The sequence below is a fragment of the Enoplosus armatus genome, chromosome 14 (genome assembly GCF_043641665.1).
Source record: "Enoplosus armatus isolate fEnoArm2 chromosome 14, fEnoArm2.hap1, whole genome shotgun sequence".
NCBI lineage: Eukaryota > Metazoa > Chordata > Actinopteri > Centrarchiformes > Enoplosidae > Enoplosus > Enoplosus armatus.
The window spans coordinates 18,461,763-18,483,457 of record NC_092193.1 but is presented as its reverse complement, the minus strand read 5'-3'; the positions used below and the strand labels follow the sequence as shown (position 1 = coordinate 18,483,457).

The 21,695-nt window shown below is 41.9% G+C and overlaps 1 protein-coding gene across 17 annotated transcripts; it reads right to left on the bottom strand.

The window, feature by feature from the left end:
* Positions 1-249: 249 nt before the first annotated feature.
* On the bottom strand, positions 250-21,373 carry LOC139296339 (abl interactor 1-like). 17 transcript variants are annotated; one of them, XM_070918716.1, is made up of 11 exons: positions 21,227-21,373; positions 15,007-15,174; positions 10,672-10,848; positions 7,789-7,803; positions 6,980-7,083; positions 6,628-6,768; positions 5,281-5,378; positions 4,607-4,807; positions 2,987-3,076; positions 523-708; positions 250-425 (listed from the first exon to the last, which is right to left on the bottom strand). In XM_070918716.1, exons 1-11 carry the CDS (start codon positions 21,341-21,343, stop codon positions 250-252), a joined length of 1,473 nt encoding a protein of 490 aa, XP_070774817.1. In that variant the 5' UTR covers positions 21,344-21,373. The 17 variants fall into 17 exon arrangements, with proteins under 17 accessions (XP_070774817.1, XP_070774802.1, XP_070774803.1 ...); XM_070918701.1 differs by having other exon boundaries at positions 4,607-4,861; positions 5,278-5,378; positions 21,227-21,343; XM_070918702.1 differs by having other exon boundaries at positions 4,607-4,822; positions 5,278-5,378; positions 21,227-21,343.
* Positions 21,374-21,695: the final 322 nt, after the last annotated feature.

Here is a 21,695-nt window from a genome sequence, read left to right as displayed (position 1 = left end):
GCATCCTCCTTCTTTGTGCGACACGTTTTTTTTCTTCTTTTTTTTTTGAGCACAACAATACGGTGCAAGCACAAGCCCCCCCCCCCAAAAAAAAGAAAATAAGTATGTAAATTCACCATGGCACTTCAATTCAAAATGGGAGCCGTATGAACTGCAATCACTGGACTGCATACATCTGTACATCTTCACCGTTTTACCTCTGTTCAAAACTGCAGTGCCATTTTGGGTGTTTTATTTTGTTTTGTTTTTTTAGTCAGCATAGTGCATGATCGACTCGACGTAGTTTCCTGGGAAGAGTCCGGTGACGCCATTAGAGACGCCTTCGAACCAGCCGTCATCGTTTTTCTTGATTATGTAGATGATGGCTCCTTCCATGAAGGACAGCTCATCCTCCTTGTCCTTGGAGTAGTCGTAGATGGCCACAACTATAAAATAACATCAAACAAAGTTATCAGTTGAAGAACAAGAGAACAAGACAAAAAAAAAAAAACGTCCACCTGGCGGTTGTATTCGGTCACTAACCTTTCTCTAAGTAAGCCTTGGGGGCCCAGTGGGGGTCTCCGTCAGAGTAGGGGTCGCTGTAATGAACCACTGCGGCCTCCTCTTCCTCGTAGTCCACAGGTGGTGGCGGAGGAGGGGGAGAGGGCTCCTCAAACACACCGATGTCCTCGGGGGGAGGTGGAGGAGGCGGGGCTGGGCTGTCTGATACTGGACGAGGAGAAAGAGGACAGATAACGAGTTTGCTCTCCTGATCTGATCTGCCACTGCAGTACATTTCAAAACGTAGCTCTTGCAGCAGAGTGAGTGTGTACATACTCCATTTCAAAACCTCTTTTATTGTTATTATTCTTTGGTCCAACATGGCAAAGCAATCCGTACAATATTTGATTCTTTAACTATTTTTGCCAACAGCAAATGTCCCTGTGTAGAAGGACAACCTGGAATCTAAATTAGCATTCATATTGTCAATTCATTTTTCCATATTGACGAGCATCTTCTAGACCAGAACAGAAACCTTTATGAACCTTGTTACTGGGAAGACCTCTGCAGACAGGAACTGCCACAGTGGTTGTGCAGTGATGTAAATGTTCACTAGAGGGCAGGTTATGGTCCTTGTTACTCTTCAGTAAGACAGTCATCCTACACCGTCTACTACTACTACTAGTAGTACTTGTATACATTTTAGAAATACTGAGGTCAACAAGGCCAACACAAGATAATCGTTATATTTTCTTATACAATGCCAACATGAAGGTCTAAATTCTGCTTTAAAGCCTCCACGCTGTCAGGAAGAAAACTCTGTTAAAGAAATACTGATTTTATTTATTTATAAAGTAGTCAACTTTAAATATATTGAGTCTAAAATACTTGAGTCAGCCCTGTGTTGTTTTTGATTTTTTTTTTAAATTAACACCAACTTCTCTCAGTGTGGTTGTGGTGCCTCAAAGGGATGTTTTGACCTCCTCTTGAAACATTCACAAAGTTAATGTGATTTGTATTCTAGAAATCAGCAGTGGCATTTTAAGCATACGCTTACAAAATAAACACCCAGAATATTCCCTTGAGTCACTTTGAGAATGTGTGTTTTACACACACACACACACACACAGTCAGGGTGCTTCTGTGTCCGAAGGCTTAAGCTTCAGCAGAAAAAGGGACCCATCATTTCTTCCTGTGTGTTCACAGTTCAAGCAGGTGGTAAAATGAGCGTTTTCTGGAAGTGAGATTGTAAAAGCTCGACTGAGTCCTGACACTCTTCCACTGACGCTACGGTCTTCAGTCTTTTAACCACATGTGTGCTTGTGACACTAGCGTCATCTTGGAGCATGTCTCCCTGCAGGCTTACACCCACAAGCCTGAAGATTAAAGAAAAACTGCACCTCCTGTCTAACTAATTCATGAAACTGCTCTTGAATTAAACAAACTGCAATAATGCACCAGAGGACTGAGTCTAATGCATCCCTTCAATTCCAGTCTGCTTACATACCTTTTTTCTTACAACTGACTTAAATCTGTTTACAAGCTGTCTTGGATTTTATTGGTCTGTGTAAACACAGCATACATTACACTTAGTCAGAGTTTAAGTATACAGTTGGCAAAGACTATATCTGACTGAATGTCAACCATTCCCTGCGAAAAAAAACAGTTTAATAAACATAAGTTTGCATTTGTGTGGGTACCTGTTTATAAGTGTTATCCAGTATTAAAGTGGTAACATATGAGATCAGTATTTTTTTTTTTTTTATTATTGGTTTAGTTTAAGGCATAATCTATTCCTTATTTGACTGTACTGCCTCATGTCCAGTAGTGTGCTTCAGTTCTGTGTGATGGCAGCCTGCGTTACTTTTGACCAGACAAAGATTGCTACACAGCTGCATTTCTCCAGACAGGCAGGTGGTGAATCAGGGCACTGCATCAGGTCACATTTTGCTCTCGTCAGTGGAGAAAGTACAGGACGCGTGCTTTCAGTGATCCATCGCCATGGCAACAGGCAGACATCTGGAGGGGCGTGTGCTCCCCCTCACCCCCGAAGAGCTGAGCAAGAAAAGGTGTGCTGAGAGCAGCAAGCCGCAGGGGAGAGAATGTGAGGCAGCGTCGGGATGCTGAGCATTGATAAGAGATGTGAGGAAACAAAATATGACCTTTAATCTGTACCAATAAAAATCAACAGACCTGATGATCATAAAATGATCATGTACCAATCACCTTTTTTATACATCAATGCATGTATTTCCTTTCTGATGCTGATGCTGTAGCTGTTCTCACTTTCTGCACCTTCAGTTTTCTGTGGGAGTGAATGTGTCTCCGAGTAAGTGGATGTGAAGAGTTTTGCAGTGTCATCTTTATAAGCAGAGATTCTGAGTTTCAGAAATGCACCGCAGGTTTGTGCACTAGTGAGTGTGCATATGCATGTGGTGGATTTAATTGTACTCATGCATGTACATGTGCTTAACTGCACATGTCTTTGTATGGATTTTCTACTTACTGCTCTCCTGCATTCTGGCCACAAAGCCGGTCAGAGGGATCTGTGGGGTCAGCTGGACCATCGGAGGAGGAGGCGGAGGAGCCACAGACACTGGAGCAGCAACACCCAGCGAGGGCAGACAAAACGAGAGAGGCAAAGAGCGACGGAGGTGGTGGACAACGAGAATGACCATGACAAGAGAAGAGCAAAAAGAACATAATAGAGGAGATAAAAGTCCAGAATGGAGGAAGAGAGGGGAAAAAACAAAGACAAAAAGCTTGTCAGTGAGCGAAAACAGTGCAGGAAGCATTGCTGAGCAACTCATTTACACATTTCCAATCAGGGTTCTTTTGTGCTGCGTTTGTCAAGCTGGGCTAAAGAGGCATTCATCTCATCTCAGTCTGAGAATCCACCTCATCAGCGTCTGTTTTAAGTCAGAAGCAAAGGCTGTAGCTAGCAATAGGTTTCTGCTACAGTGAAAGAGCTGTGAAGCACTATGCAGATCCAAAAACATGACAGTGGCAAGGTGACAGCTCAAAAAAAACATTACAGGTAGAGCTGTAGCATTTCTATCTGATCTGACTGAATTGAATTAAAAGCAAATTGTCATGGTGTGTCAGGTGTGTGATCAGGTGCTACATTTAGTTCAATCAATTTACTGAACGGCCTAGTGTTCACATGATCTCCATCTTCTGTCCCTGAAATGAGGCTTTTTGCTACATTGTCTTAAAAAGGAGATAAATGAATGAAAACAAAGAGAAACACAGCTGTCCTCGAAGTCAAAGTCAAAGACATGATGTCACACACACTCACGCCAGGTCTGGAGGTAATGGGAAATGGAGAAGCGTCTGTAGTCTCACCGGGCAGTAATGTCAGTAAGCTACACCCTGAGAGATCAATGAGCTCCCTCACATACTGGAACCAGCTTTTTGTGCTGTTTAACTTCGATTACATTCACCAGAATTTTTCACTTTAATTACATTTCAATGAGTATACATCACAGAGATCATATGATGTCCCACTTTAAGTCCCTGGTTGATGCAGCTCTGCATCTTTGTCTCCCTCCTCCCAGACAAGACAGACCGCCTCCTCCTTCTGTGCCAAGGAAGACGCTTGTCCTTTGAGAGAGACGCCATTAGAGGAGAGTGATGTCTGCCAAAATAAATTCTACTCTTCTGACAGAAAATATGCATATGTCCTGGGTTTCCCCTTGTCTAGTGGCTGTTCATGTGTTGTCTTCCCTGAAATGCCTGCCTGCCTGTCTCTCCTGAACAAGAAGCCTCCTCCAGCTGACTAAAGTGATAATGTCATAACTCAATTAGAAATGGTAATGAAACACTGTGCACAGTAGTGCTGAGGTGGGAAGGTTTCAACAACCCTGACTTCAGTAATTATGGCTGATCATTCATTTTCATTAGCCTCTGGAAGGGCCAGCCCATGCGTATATTTTAGACCCAGAGGACAATTATGGATTGTGGAGAGCAAAAACTGCTGGACAAGGAATGGACAGAACAATAATACGACACAAGCTTCCTCTCTGCTTTACACACATCTGGGAGTGGCCAAAATGTATCACCAACCATCTAGTAAACCACACCATTAATAACACACATACATTATTGATGAATAAATGTATTCTACCTGAGTTCTGTGGGTAGGCAGGGCCCCCGTTGATGTGGGGCTGCTGGGAGGAGACGGAGGGCGCGCGGCGGTAGGTGCCAGTGGCCGACACCATGGAGGCCGAGGAGGTGGTGTTGGAGTTGTGGCGGGAGATCTGGCGGGAGATGGTGCCGAACTGGGACATGGGTATGGGACCCAAGCCAGGGCCCTGGGGCACTGAGGCAGAGGATGTCGGCACTGCAGGAGAGGAGAGACACGGGATCACAGCGTTAACACCTCAGCCTGGTGAGTCAGCACATGGCTGTCACCGTAATTAACATTAACAGTAGTTTTTGTAACAGTACGCATTCATTTCCATGCAGAATGTAACTACAAATAATAAGCTGCTGTTGGTATAATAAGAGCATTTAAATTCAGTTTACTTTAGGTCCACACAGATAAAAAAACACCAACAACAGTACAATATGATTCTTTTTATACTAAAAACACTAACAAGGGGCAAACAGCCTGCACAGCATTTTCTTCAATGTATATATAATGTGTGTTTGTGCAAAAACTAAAAGACCTGATTATAGAATACACCTTTACAATATTGCTGTGTACTTGCAATGCTTTTTCATAGGTTAATAAACACTTAAATCAGGCCTGAATGAAGCTGAATGCTACCAAATCTTTAGCATTTACATACTCACCTTGCCCAATACTGGGAGGGGAGGGGGTGGGAACTGCTATAGGGATACCAACTCCACTGCTTCCACTGTTCTCCCTGCCGCCACTACCACCACTGCTGCCACTGCAGAGAGAGAGACAGGGACACACAGAGTCATGATGGTGATCATTAGAGGATGTGTGAGGCATAACTTAATTACACGACAGTGTTTGACATCCTACCATTACTCGCTCATATGTCATTCCATCATAACAATTCTTCTCGTCACTGTGGCAACAGACTCGCAGTTCTGTGAATAAGCTTTGTGCACCGTCTGGCACATTCACACATGAATACTGGGCACCAATCTGGGAGCGCACAGTTACATTTGCAGTTACACAGTGTAACAAAAACAACACGAGAGCCAAGACTTGTTTGTGACGCAAAAGGAGGAGATTCAAATCTAAAAAGCTCAGACTAAAAGGAGTAATTAGACTTTGCCTTCAGATGCTGAATTGTAAATTTGAACATGAATGAATTATCATTGCAACTTTGAATTTGAAATATTAGTGGTCATATTAAGCAAGCAAGGGTGGATAAGTGTAACAGCTTAACTTAAAAGAGACACTAGGCACTAGCACACTGACACAGTTTTTTGGTTGTGGATATGCAGGTGTAATGGATGGTTGTGTCTGTAGATCTATAATGAAACAATGTCTATGATGATCAAGTACTGACTGTAATTTGAGGGATTTCTTTTATCTACACTGGCTGAACAGGCCCCGTGTCTTTGTCCTGCTGCACTGTTCAAAATTTTGTGAAACAATATAAAAAGGGCTTCAAGTAATATGATGTTCATCTGACATGAAGGTGACTGCTCTCACACACCCCTGACAGCCTTATCCTTTTAGGTAGTGAATTGATGCCAGTGATTTTGAGGGAAACAACTAAATTTATAGCCACCCTAAATGCTAAGTTTGGTGGAGCCATGACAAATTTAAAGCTGTCCTGCCCTAATAATGATAAAAGTTGTCATAAATGTGGCAACAAAAATCAGACAGTCTTGAGGAGAGATCAAATGAGGCCTTATTGAAAACACCTGTGGGAGTGAAGACAGTGTGGTGTGTGGAATAAGTCACAGGTAGGCCTTTCTCACGGAGGACATTTTGACATGTCGTAGTAGGAAAAGCACAGCAGCTGAATTCCATTTAGCTGCTTCAGTTTCAGGGTCCTGGCACTGTGCATGCTGGTCCACCGCCATGACTTAGTGGGACACTTGAATAACAGGGAGCCATCATTAATGTTATTAGCAACACCTGCGCCTTCCCTGCTATGACGAGTCAAAATGTCCGCTGTGAGAAAGGCTTATAAAGAGGGAGGGGGTCTATGCTACCTGTGTGTCCTGGGCCTCTGGTTGAGCGAGGCTGTGCGTGCGGGGCTGTGCTGGCTGCCCAGTCGGGCTGGGCTCGTCATGTAGTCGTTGGGCACCACTGGAGGCTTCACTGGCTCCAGCGTCTTGTAGGGGGTGTTACGCCTGGATACAGATAAACAGAGCCAAAGAGAGCACAGTCAATTCTCATGAAGTGAGAGAAAGCACTTTTACAGACACTGTTTATGGAACCATGGTCAGGTGGTCAGGCTGTTATAAACAACCATTGTGAAATGTTTGTGCAAGAATACATATACACAGACTGAGAAGAATTAAAAGTATTTTAAAAACAACTACTACAACTGTAAGCTCTCACCCCAGGGTACCGCGACCAGCCATGGGGGGGCTTGGGGGTTTCTGTGTGGGTGGGTTGGTCCTGGAAAGTGTCCCGCCTCGTCCTGCTGCGTTGTTCCCATGTTGCTAGAGGAGCAAACACAAGTTAAAACAATGCTTTTGTGTAATCTGACTCGCTGACACCAGGGTGATATTAAGGCTGAGGAGTCACTTAAACTTCTAATGGCCGAGTAAAACTGGAATTACTTTCAAAAAGAGCATCTCATCTTTAGTTTCAACCAAGCATATTTTTGGAGGCTTTTCTGTCCACTTACATATAATATAAAGACATAGAATAGGAGACAAATAGAGATATGAAGGGAGGAAGAGAAATTGTGGGATATCACTCATTAACTGGTTCATGGATGAAGATGTACAGGACATGGGAATATTTGTTAAGGGTAAATATTGTAAATATGAAATATAATGTTTGATGTCTCCTGTTTACTGTAACATACATATTGAGTTGACCCTGTAGTATATTCATGGTAGAATTTCCAGGTTTATACTTGCATTAATAAAGGGGAAGGTGATTAATGGCAACTTGTGAATATTACAGTTACAGGCAACAACAGATGAATATGATACTGCTATGTTGCACAGTAATAAATCAGCTTTTTGATGGAATCACATTTGTTCTTTGAAAACTTAATTCCATGTTATCAAAATCTATAATTCTTGTATATGTTTTTCCAAATGACAGACACGTTTTAATGGGTGCATGGACACCTTGACTGGTTGGAGTTTTATAAAACACATGACAGAAAGAAGAGAAAGACAACCATCTCTTACCTTGGCCTTAAGCCACTGAGTGCAAGCAGGCAAAAAAGGGAAGACAGAAAACAAGATATGCTCATTGGTTATTGCTTAAAAAAGTGAGTTTAGTGAGAGCAAGCATTATGCATGAGCGCTACATCTATTCTTCGTTAATACATTTTTATATACAGTATGTAAAGTTGAAAGAGCATCATGAAGACAAACGTGAGCGAGTAGAGAAATGGAGTAGGAGACTAATATAAGGAAACATGCTAGTGTAAAAATAAGTTGCCCCTTACAGCCGACCAGAGTCAAGAGGTTTGAATTGACCAGCCGGCCAAGTGACCAACATACTGAAAACACGAGGGGCTGAAAATCTGTGTTAGATTACAAGGTCCATTCCCCTCTAATGTACGATGTGTGTGTCAGTCTACCCAGCTGTGTGTGTGTGTGTGTGTGTGTGTGTGTGTGTGTGTGTGTGTGTGCAGATGATGATTTTTAGTCAACCAACAGCCCAAAACCTAAAGGCATTCAAATTACAATCATATAAAGCCGCAAATTGTTACATTTGAGGAGCTGCCACCTGATCATTTTTGGCATTTTTACTTGAAAAATAACTTCTAAAAAATAACTAAAATATTTGTTAATTGTATAATCAGCTAATCGTTTAAGTAGTAATCACATTTTCAACGCATCTAGAGTCAGATTTTATTAAACATTTATTACAGTATTTGGCATATTATTGTTCACTGGGGTTACCAGCACAAGAATGATGTTCCCTCCTACTTAAACAGCTGCCTGGCAGAAATGAAACCCACATCTAACAACCCAATTTAGGTTTTACACAACAAAGAGGAAGAAATAACTTCCATTTGTTCCACTTTGTAATCAAAAGTTGACAAAAGTGAAAACACCACATTGTACTGTGTATCAAATACACATAGTGAAACTACTCCCCAACCCTGTTTGTGTTGAATGGTTGAGTCTGTTCTGTGCGCTGTTACAGACTGTAATCAGAATAAGAATCACTTAAATCGCCAGACACACTAGAAATAAAGAGAAGCACCTAAGCTACATGCGGCTGTGCTGATATTTCAAGTGTAGCAGTAAAGCACAGCGAGGTCATAAATAACAGCAGTGAGGTGTTCAGACTGGCGGAGTGGCTGTAATGTGGCTGAAACTATGTCACCCTGGTAACTGCCAGTAATGCCAATAAAGGCTGCCATGGTGGTGGGTGAGCACAGTCATCCGTAAATGTGTGAATGGGTATTTCCATGCTCAAGTCTGACTCCCCATCTTTCCGTGGGTGAGTACCCCTGGATATATGGATGAAAGGCAGAGAGGTGATGATCACGCCTTGAACGCTCAAAAGAATCCACCACAGCCGGGAGGAAATAGGCTGGAAGCTGCTATTTCGCACACAGTATGAACACACCGTGAACACGTATACAGTAAGTACACAAAAGCAAACACACAGACGAACATACCCACACACGTGCATTAATATACTTCTCAGAATACTGTGCTGTGCTGGTACAGCAGTGAGTATGAAATGACATCAATCCTTCTGAATTATTCACAGACGTGTGTGAGAGAAAAAGTGTTTTGGGGGGAAAAATGTGGAATGCGATATGCATTTCTGTCTGCACCAAGCCAGACAAATGCACATCCATGAACACAAAAGCAGCATCACACACACACACACACACACAAAGGCAGACAGAGAAATCACAGAGAATTTAAAATGAACCAGTAGCCAGGGAGAAAAGTTTTCTTCCTTCCTAAAATCCAACCCTTATTAAAACAACTAAACTTGATTAAATTAAATCCCCAAATGTAGACTCCCAAATACTGCTGGCAGCATGAACAGCCGTTTTCTAATGCAGGGTATATTTGAACAGAACCTTTTTCGAGCATCTCCACACTGATCTGTGCTGATTTCTGCAGAGATCCATCATTTGCAGCATCCACGGGCGATGCTTCATTTGCATAGCGGGCCATGCCAGATCTGTCTCAGCGTGAGCAGCTCTCAGAGGAGGAAACACGAGCTTTTGAATTTGAATCAGCGGATGTTTGAAAGTCAGCGGACAGCCACTATCTCGACAGACAGACAGGGATGAAGAGGCCGATTCAATCACGCCGCGGAAATGTGTGACACCAGCAATCAATGCACACAAGCGAAAACACACAGAATGCACAGAGGAGGAGGGGAGAGGAGACGGCGGATGGATCATGGGGAGAGAAAATAAAAAAAATTGAAGAATGAGCCGGAAAAGGGCTGAAAGAATATTTTCCCAAAATTCAATAGGGCATGTGATGGTGTGAGTACCACTTGGCCAAAACGTCTCTGTCTTGCTCACACTATGGATGCCACACACACACAAACACAGTCTTTTCTATTAACTTCCAGCTAAGGATGTTGTTACTGGGCATGAACAAAACCTCTGACAAGCAAAGCTTTTTTAGCCACAGCCAGATACCAACATAGCTTCTTATTCTTGGACAGGTGTTTGTTACATTTCCTGTTTTCTGTACTTCATTAACTAAAAGGCCAGTGTATTGATTGGCTTTTGCAGTGTGACTGGACGTGTGTGAGTGAATTATGAAAGCAGACGGTTCCTTTGTTCACATGAAGGTGCCAGGTGTGAACTCGGCTGAGTGCATGTTTTCCTGTCTAGCAAAATTGATTAACACTGGAAATCAAGACGATCTATCAAAGTAATGACTGCAAGTCAGTCTGGTTGTGGTGAAGCTAGAAGAGTGTGGCAGTGCTTTTTGAAAACCAGTAGCTAACGAACAGAAGAGAAACGGAAACTAGGATACTCTTGACATGAGTAAATACATGCATTCAGATTTATTGATCTTTAAGCCTGTTTTGTTTACACTAAAACTACGAGGGATTTATTTTGACATTCTTACTTTGACGCCGTGTCCCACATCATCCAGCAGTGTGTAGTCAATGGGCTTTCGAATGTAGCGCACCGGCCGCTCCATGTTGCCCGGGGCGATGATCTTGTGGGTGCGAGAGGTGTTCTTATTTGTGGTCAGGATGCCGATCTCTCGACGTGCCACCTTCTCCTTATGAATATCCACCGTCTGCAGGACAGAGAAAAGAAGGGGGACATGAGACTACAAAAGACTTTTAAAAGGGTTTACTTCACATATTACATATACTCAATATTCTCAAAATGAATTCCCTTCAACTCAAGAGTTTTCTTCATTTTAGACAGGTTACTATTAGAGACATGCATGATTTCTAATTTCCCCTGTTTTGTAAAGAGGTTGGATCATATTTTACTAAAGGGCCGCACCAGTGCCTGTTACAGTAATTTGCTTTTAATGCAAACCCAACACTTCCTCCGCCTGTTTCATATTAGAAGCCTCCCAGGAAGTGTGGGGGGGGGGCATTTTATTATAAAATACCTGCAAGAAGTGTTTGATTTCATTACAGTAACTAAACATTGCAAAAGCGCAGCAAAGTTTTTTTTTGTAAGAATTTTTCTAAACCCATCTTATAGTATACAAATGTTTATTTATTTTTGATCATTATTTGACACTATGGTTTTTAGATTTTATCCAGTAAATTCCTCCAGTGAAATCCCCAGGCCTCCCACTGCTTGGACACACACTCTGGTTTCATCCGTTGAACTCCTACTGACCCACTATTCTAGCTCTATCGGCCTGCACCCTGGGACGCACTTGACGAGGCGCTCCTTTAACCCCCTCCTCCACCGGGAGCAATTGAAAATACCAGTGACCTCCATCTCTTCTGCGATTACAGTCATTATCGCTCACAGCACCCATTCACAGCGGGTGCCGTACGGACTGGCTTTCAATTTATGAATGATAGATGAAACTGGAGGGAGCGGAGGGGGGGGCTGAAGGAAACGTGGAGAAGGATGAGGGAGGACGGACAGCTTCGTCTCTGGAAGAGGAGGTCACACTTGGGAGAAGAGTGCTGATGAGTGTAAGCGTTATTAAAGCTTGTGTGTGACATATATGAGTCCATGTTAATCCCACTGTAAATACTGTACCTCTCCCTGCATTGGTGCATACTAGAAAATTTGAAATGAAAAGAAAACATAAGTGTGTATGTGTGCATGTATATGCGAGTGCATGTTTTGTAAGTAGATGTGTGTTAGACAGACATCCCAATGAGGTCACGCATCAATCACCACTCAGACATCTCATCCGGTCAACCCGACAGCTCCCACTGCTGAGACCGCCTCTCTCTGGGTGCTGAAGAACCCAACTGAGAGACTGAAAGCCTGATAGCTGTCAGGAAGTTGACCCCACGACTGCCACTCCAAAACTCTCTCTGTGTCCGACGTGAAGCCCGTGTGATGCATGTGAGGTGTATATATATAGAGAGAGAACACGCTGGGCTCTTTTTTTAGGAGAGGAAACCGAAGCGACACGCCCAGCTTCGGCTGGGAAGTAAGAAAAAAAAGACCCGCCTATTTCCTGCCAGCGATAGGCGAGCAGAGGTGGAGTGCAGATTAGACAAAGTGAGAACAACAAAACTCAACAGGACAGAAAGGCACAGACAGTTAGAGATACACAAGATAGACAGTATACTGTATGTAAAACTGTACGTGGTGATGGGAGAGATGCTAACAAGATTTTTAGCCTCTAGATTTAAGCCAGCATCATTGGAAATGTGCGCTTTAACCAAACCACATATGCGGTCACAGCCCATCCTGTGTTTCCATGGTAATACCATGAGGACAAACTGAAGCAGATCTGTAGGTGATGACTGGACCCTGTCAGCTTCACTTCAGCATTTCCTCTCCACGCGTACTGCTGAAAAACAAAGTTACCTAATTGAAGTAATCTTCCTGAAACATCTAGACATAATAACTGTTGCCTAATCATTGACGACGGGCCTCTGTCTGCCCTTCCTGTGCTCTCTCAATCTCATTTTCTTTTGTAATCTCTTTACTCTGATAAACATCTGGCTGTCTGCTCAACCTCTGCAGTGTGTTGAGAGCAGATGGTACTGCTGTTTCAGCCTAATAAATCTGTGTTGTAGCAAATGACTCGTCTCTGCAGTGCAGTGGAACAAGTTGTGCACTTTTTTTTTTTTTACTCTTGTTGAAGTGTTATTGGCAAGAAGAAAATATGATGTAGCCTGTGTTGAGATTCCAAGGCGTGTCAGCGTCTCATCAATGATATGAGATCATTGATGTATGAAATCACACATCAATGATCTCATATATGGCTTGGTAACGGGTCTACACATTCAGACAGTTCTACAGTGGGATTAATATTCTGCAGTTATGAATGAAACCTCCGTATCTGTGTCATTATCATTTTTTATATGTACATTCTGTGCTTGAGAGGATTTGACCAACTGAAATGGAGCAGGAAGAGACACACGAAAAAAAAGGAACAGATGAATCAGAAAACAAACTGGCAGACAGTGGGAGTCAAGAAAATGGAAAATAGAAGTAAAGAGACTCATGCGAAGGTCCTTTATGTTTATCATCGCAACAGAATCCCTTGCACTGGTTTGGGTTAGGACACCAGAACTGAACGCTCACACATGTTTAGGCAGAACCATTCAATTTGACTGACACACAGAGAGGAGAAATGGGCTGCAACAGCTCGGGTTTGATTAAACACGCTGTTGATTTGCATTTAGGTGGTAGCATTTCTTGTATAATTTTGTGACAGCCTCCTCTGCTGTGGGCTTTTAAAGCCTGCAGAGATGGGACTTGGGTTTGGCAGCAATGTTTGGCTACCTTCTCTTTCTAATCCCATTTTAACTCTTTCAAGCCGAGACAATTTGCTCAGTCTAAGCCGGAAAAACACTTGGCACCACCAAGCAGGTTATAATTTAATTTCTTGGACACATCACTACTAGAATAATGAATCAAAGCCCTGGGGACACACCTGCGTGAGATACATGTAAAAAGTAAATTAACTTTTCCAACCCATCCGTGCCTGAGACGTCTACTGAGAGACATGGATTTCCATCCGATAGCACCTTTTCTATATTTTCATGCACCCATATGTATTGGATTTCCCTTCATAAACCTTTCTTGACTTAGGTTAGACACAGGGCTGGTTAACAATATAGCCTCATGCTTGTTTGTTGTACGCAAAAGGCCAAAAGATATCAAGTTAAAATGGCTGCTGTGAAAAAGAGCTATTTTGAACATGATGGACAGAGAGATGAATGCTCTCAGCACCAACTATAGATAAGGGACCATACTGACTTCACAGTTTCTGCACTGGGGTGGTGTCAAGTGTTCATAACCACATGTTACATGAGCTAGTGTATCTGACGCAGAAATATGTCATGAAGCACCACTGACCATCTCTAAAGACTTTCATTGTTCTTCATTCGACTGCACCTAACTCTACTCCATCCTGCAGCCTGTGGAGTAAAGCGGGAGCTGGAAATGCTAACCAGGCGAGAGTGCTGGCGTCAGGATTTCACTTCATCCCTGACAGGCTTAATGAAGCACACAGGGAGGGGACGGGGACATTCACTGGCTGACAGGCAGGGTGGCCGCATGAAGCACAGAGGGGGAAAGGGAGACAGAGAGAGGACTGCTGATGAAGCAAGAGGGGCTGGAGAGGGGCTGTGGAGGTTTGGCAGCTCCAGCATGATCCCTGCCCCTGTCATATCTATCCGTCTATCTTTATAATGTGTCAATGTAACATTGTGCATTGTGTTTTGATGACAAAGAATAACACCAGCGGGTTTGTACTATATTGTACTTGAATATGTTTAATCTTCAGATGACAATCCTCAAAACCACACCCTGATCCACCAATATTCCTCTACAGGACAGAGAAGATAGCAACAGTTTGTAAACCTAAATATATAATACCTGAATACTGCTGCTGATTTTCTCTTTTTAACAGAAATAATGTTTTCATTCATTAATTTATTCCAATCGCTTCCATTTTTTTTGATTGCTACTTAGCTGCTGTCAATGAAACTCATGTCTTACTGCAGATGTTTCACATTAAAAGCCTACCAGTAAAGGGAGGGAAAGTCTGCATTAACATCAAACAGCTTCAGCAGCCAATTAAAACAGGAGTAGATCAGACAACAAACTAAAATGTGATACATAAACTTGTAAAAACAGAGGAAATTAGAAATAAAGGCCTGTTTAAATATGTTTCAAATAAAGGTTTTGTTCTCTCTGCAGATGGAGTAAATAAAGGCCCTGGCCCTTTTTTCAGTTAATGCATGCATATGGTATGTGTATGTGTATCTTCCAGAGCTGCGGTGTATACCTGGGAGATGTGGTTTATGGAGGACTCCATGCGTCGTAGTTGCGAGGCCTGTATGTCCAGCAGCTGCAGCACATTGTTAGCTAAGGCATTGATCTGGTAGGCCACGCTGGCCAGAGACTGGGTGGTGTAGGCCTTGGTCTCCTCCAGGGCCTTCTTCTTGTCTTGAGCCTGGCAGAGAGAGGAAACAAGGACACGGAGAAGGAGGAGAAAACACACAAGTCAGAAAAATCAGTGGAATGGTGTGTGGGTGGATGAAATGAGTTGGCAGAGGGAAGTAAGGTATGAGCTCCAAAAAGCTTGAGAGGAAATGCTGCACTCTCGTTGTTACTCTCCTATCAGTTGTGTGAGCAGGGAGTGAGAGGGCAGCTTTCTTCAGGGAGCTGTGTTTGACAGGACTATTCATTCTCCACTGTTTTTAAACTGCAAAGCCCTGTTAAGATCTGACGGGAAGTGAACAAGAGTTTATGATTCTCAGAGAGGAATGACTTCGTGGATGCAAAGCAACCTGGAATTGGACGACAATAACTTCCGAATAACTCAGATGGACAACATGGGACAGGTGCATGGTGGGAGTGGAGCCCAGTGAGCAGGAATGCCAAGACATTTCATAGGATCCCAAATCTCCACCCGGCTGCACAAACCATCTGTTTCTGGATGCCTTTAAATAGCGTAGGGACTGAATGGACATATTTATAGTTTGGAAACAAAACAGGGACAATGCAGACACACAGAGAACTAGTCCAACAGGGAACTGCCAAGAAACTGGAACTGGACTGTAACTAGCAATTATTTTCAATATAAATTATTCTATTGATTTTCCTTTTTTATGAATAAATTAGTAACTAGTTAGTTTTACTGAAAGCCAAAAAAACAAAAACAAAGTTGAGCAAGTTATACACATATGAAATATGAAAAATGCAACTCAATTTGATATGCTATGACCAGCAAATGTTTGGTCTTAAAAATAGTCAAAATAAATAAATATAAATATATAAAATATAAATATTAAAATAACCATTAATACATTTCTTTCAATCACCTAACTGATTCATTGGCTAATCACTTCAGCTCTAGTTGTCTCACACCCTAGCAAGTCAATATGACTTGGGTTATTCATGAAGCCTCAAGGAGCAAGAAGAGGCTGTCCTTAAAGAATGAGTTGTATCACTGTTTTTACGAGCTTCAGAGTTGTGTAGTTACATAGTAATTATGGTGTAGATTCAACACATTCAAAAAACTGACAGGCTGACCCACAAATTGTGATGCATAAAATATTAAATAAATATAAAAAAGCTAAAACACTACATTGTGACTTGCTTCTTATGTACAGGCAAATTGACATTTTAAGAAATAAAATATGCCTCCACATCAGCACCTCTCAAGCTCACTTATTAACACATTGTAACTCGTGTTTAATCTGAACAAAAACAACAACAAGTTGGGGTTTGACGGGATGTTACGTGCTGATAATCTTGTGGCTCTAGCTTCATACTTAACGGACAGATATGAGAGTGGTATCAATCTTCCCATTTAACTCCAGGAACAAGATAGCGAATAAGTGTGTTTATCAAAATGTCAAACTATTCCTTTACGATTTACATCCACAGAGTTTGATCTGTTGCTGCATCTTAAGCTGTTCAGTCACTATGATTATTTTGTGCAGACTTTCAAAGCTCTAATCTAGAATCCCATAAATGCTGTGTCACAAAGACAGCAGCTATGATTTACCAGCTGTTACCAAACAACAATTATGGTATGCGTGTGAGGTAGCAGGAGGCTAACAGCCTGCACCATGACACCACTTTACAAAAGGACCACCTGCCCACCTGCTACCTTGCAAACCACCTGCTGGACCAATATCTGTTGCAGATGTCTGGCGTGAGCTGCAGGTCGGCCTGACCCATGCAGATCTTTGACTGCCAGTTTGTAAAACAGAGTCAGAAGAGGAAACACTGCTGGCCTACTCTGCATTATCACAGTAGACTGGAACAGGCTCTCATACCTGAGCTCAGAAAACAATGACTTATGTTTCCAAAGACAATGTACATGTACCACTGAAACACCTGGCAGCCACATTTTACTATTCTCACGAGTCACGTACAAACAGAGATTTAAAAAAAATACCAAAACAGTAGATACACACTGTTATCTTTAACAAAGTGAAATGCATTAATGAGGGGCAGTAGAAGAAGAAAATGTGTGAACTGGGATTTAAAGAGAGGTTAAAACTTCCAACGGAATCAACTAATTAAAAAAAGGTCTGAAAATATCCTGCATGAAGGCATACTGCATAATAATAGCCTACATCTCCCTAATACACATTACTCATTATGGATCTCTCTCACTCTCTCTTACTCCCGCTTTGAGATGTTATGTTTCATATTAAGCTTACAAAAGGCCTTTTGTTTGGAATTTCTTCTTTTTGTTAAGTGCCTGACTCAACCTCAACAATGCATTAAAATTAAGCAATTTCTGAGTGCCATATCATACTGAACTCCAGGTCTGATACTGGAATATAATGAACGTCATGAGTCATGAATGAAACAGCCATGAGTCAGAGGGGTGTCATGGGAGCTGACAGGGGGGATTTTGGTGGGGTCAACATCAGGGAAATATTAAGTAGATTCCTGTCTAACACCCACTTTTTCCACACATCTCCTTATAGAGAGGAAAAAGTATTTATCTTTAACTTGGAAACAAAAGTGACACTGATACTGATTGGTCTGTTTAAAAAAATGCCACTCGAACATATTGACATGCTGGAACAAAATGAGGAGGAAGTAGTGTTCATTTTAAGCTTTTTTTTTTTACCTAAATATCTACATACATGTCTACACACCCATAGCAGCAAAGGCCCATCTGTATCCCAAAAAACAGCATGATATTCATTGTTCAATATTACTACAGAGATCATCCACAGAGTTGCTATTTTGGTATACAAAGGCCTTAAGAAAGGTAGCTAGCAACAAAGCTAAGTTCTGCTTTTATGCCACCCATCATTCTGTCGGTGACAGCTTTTGAAATGGCTTTCAAATATCTCCTCTAAGAATAAAACTCTTATTTTTTTCCTCCAGCATCACAGAGTGGATTTACATATAAGGGCATGCATTATCAGTGTTTTGTTCAATTTTACTATTCTGGCTGATCGTGTGATGTGAATACATAAACTGCATTTAAAAAATGTTATTCCCACAGGATTATGCTGATCTATGTTACATCAAGACAACCAGGTATTATTTCACGTCTATGAGAAAAATATGCATCTAAAAAGATTTTAAGAAGTGGTGAGCCATAGGGAGCAAAAACCAAAATTAAGAACTATATTCAGAATACAGAACTGTATTCCAGGTCCAATGTTACTGTGCACAATCTGAGGATAAGCTATTTGGCCCGCACAGCCTCCTTACTCTTAATTCCCTGTTGTGTTTGTCAAATGTGTTTATATGCACGCAGGATTCTAGCTAATGTGTCTAATGTCGCTTAAGAAATCATTATTCAGGAGAAGCCGCATACGTGTATCCTCATATTCCAGGCAATATTCTAGATATTGCAGTAGAAAGTGAAACTGGTACAGGGTGTGGAACGGGAATGAAAAGCAATATGCATCCACTTCTCATACATGGGTTAGCAAAGCACCTAAGCATTTGTAAATAAAATCTTCTATGACTTAAATGGCAGTACAAATCTCTTGGCCCTTTGTGTATAGAAGTATTCATCATTGTCTTTGTCTCATTCTGCTACACGTAAATAGATGCAACAACAAAGAAGGTAATACATCTTATTTGGATGATGGCAAAAAAACAACCCCAGTGCATTCTGGATATCAGTCTTATCATGTGACTCGTACCAAAATATATATATATAACATGGTATGATTATTGATTTCACAAGGTGTTGGGTTACAGACAGAGGTAATGTGATGCAAACGTGGTGTGCCGATGAGAGTGGACAATGCTTCAAGGAGCTATGATCGAAATCCAGCATGCAATTTTTCACCATTTTCCCTCATTGTCCACAACAAATACTGTTTGTCTGTTCATTTCCTTGTGGCTTCATGCAGTATGGCACAACAAAATTTCAGATTTGAGCATGTCTGCTGTCATCTGCAACATGTGTGGTTTTTCATTCCCCTTAGCTGTGTCTTGATATAAATAGCATCAGGGATTAAAGCAAATGCCAAACTGATGATTTGTTAACATCATTCAGCAAGAATATTTACAAAATTTGCAGATGGGTTGTAGGGGGTATAATTCCTACCCTTGCTCGGTTTTATCCAGTTTATGAATGAAATCACACACATTTCTGCCTCGTGGTGACAGTCAAGCTGTCAACCTGCTGTTACCAACAAGATGTAGTCTGCCAAAACAATCATTTAATGTCCACACAATAATCCAAATAACTGAAATTTACATCCCCAAGTGAATATGTATAGACTAATACATCAGCCACCTGGGGTCTACATCGAAGCAATGCAGTTTAAATAATGAAACTGCAGTTAAAATAGACCCTAAATAAAATGTGGAAATAGCATGACCTTTGAGCAAAATAATAAAACTCTCAAATAGTGTTTTGCATAATGATACTGGGGTGAGCACACATAGCACACAGGTCCTATATCTATGTGAGCACACTCCAACACGGAGCTGTGTATGCTTGTCAGTGTCTAGGCGTGCACTCAAGCAGTGTAACCTACATTGCATTTCTGATGACAGGCAGGGAAAAGTGATCTGACGTGTTCTAACGGCATAACTGTGGGCTTTCTCAGCGCCACAGTCAAAAAATTACCATGCGGGAGCACAGTGGGGTTTCTGGTGTGTGCTGGTCTGTCAACAGACACTGCTGTTCACACCAGACCATTCAACCTAGTGATGTCAGCTCACACTCTCACCCACATTTACTGAATACACTGTCACCCAGGCAAAAGTAACAGGGTGATGAGGTTTATTGTGAGTAATGGCTTCAAGCTAGAAATCCCCATTACTGATTTAACATTTTGTACACATTGGGCAATGAATATAGTGATTTTGTCTGAGGGAGACCTCCCAATTTGAGAGACATTTTGCTGTTGGACATGTACAGAACTGAATTACATTTCACAGTATTTTATTACACTGTATAACAAAGCTGTTATAAAACAGTTACTTCCACTGAAATTAATAAAATGGAAAGTAAAGCTTGTATGGTTCCTCCACTGCTTCTGACTACTGATTCCCACATTTCCTGACTCTGACTGATCATTCAGTCTGATATGCAAAAACAAGCAGACACACCTATCATTAACCTGCACTGTGTATTTGATTGCAAGCAAATGATCCATGGACGTGCTGCTCTGGAGCCATGTTTTCAGCACTGTGGCAGACACATGATATCTGCACCATGACACATCTAGAGTCTTACACGACTTGTGTTTTTCCCTAAAAGTCTTCAAGGACTTGGCCTACATAATGACATCCACTGATATGCAACTTAACAGATGAGAGATGCTTGGAGCCCATGCTAATGACTAATAGAAAAGACTAAATACCAAATGTAATAACAGTCCTAGTGAGTAGCTTGCCTTTACTCAATATTCTACAGTTATAGTGAGCGTATAAGCATTTAATGGTAGAGGTCTGGTCTAATAACATCTGACAAATATTACTAAGTACTTGCAGTTTTGCTAATGTTAGCTTTTAAATTCTGCACAAATAAAAGGGCTCTTTATAGAGTTCATTGGTGAAATGTTCCTTTATAATACAGTTACATGGCCCAAACGTGTGACGCCTGTTTGTGGTTAAGACATGTGAAAAGGATAATTAACGTTTAAAATTCATTATAAAATGGGGGCCAATATTACATTCTGTCTCAGGTACCTATCAGAGACTGCAGTCAGTGACAAACCTCTTGGTCATAACAACGACACACCCTCCAAAAGCCCCCAGCAGCTTTCTACACATCGAGTGTAGCCTGTAAATGTGAACACGGCTCCGGTGAACCGGGCCGGCTAGCCACAACGAGAAAATAACGCCACACAGCCATGGCTGACACCGCACCGAGACGCGACTGAATCATTATACCGGGGAAAAAGGCCACTGCATGTAGCTAGCGGTTTGAGGATCCCTTTCGTTGCGACCAGCATTTCCTGTCCCTGTGGTTTCACTCACTTGTACTACAGCACCGCAGACACGACGGACATAACTGATAAATTCGCCAAATTTAATGGCCGCTCGGCATCTCTTACCTGAACATAGTTGTTTTCACAGTATTCCGCAACCCGGGACAGGTTCTGGTAGCTTTCCACAAGAGCTCTTTTGCCGGCAGGGATTTCCTCCTCTAATAGCATTTGTAGCTCTGCCATCTTACATCCCTTTGCATTTCTCTCCTCTCTGTCCTTTTTAGTGAGGCGAGGCGGTGATGCTGTGGTGTGTTGCTGAGAGAGGGGCTCCCCCGCCTGGCATTGTGGGGCCGCTGGCCTCCGATTCACAACAGCCTGTGACAAATGGCAGCTACGATATAAACGGAGGCCGCTGATTGGCTGAGAGGCCGGGGGAGAAGAGCAGTAGACCAATGACATTTCACTGTGATGACGTTTAAGTCGATAATAAAAAATAGATTAACATAATAATAATGATTATTATCATTATAAAGTTATTGTTATTTATGCGGGAATCACATTTACATGTTATGTATCCACATTCCTTCCTCTCTTT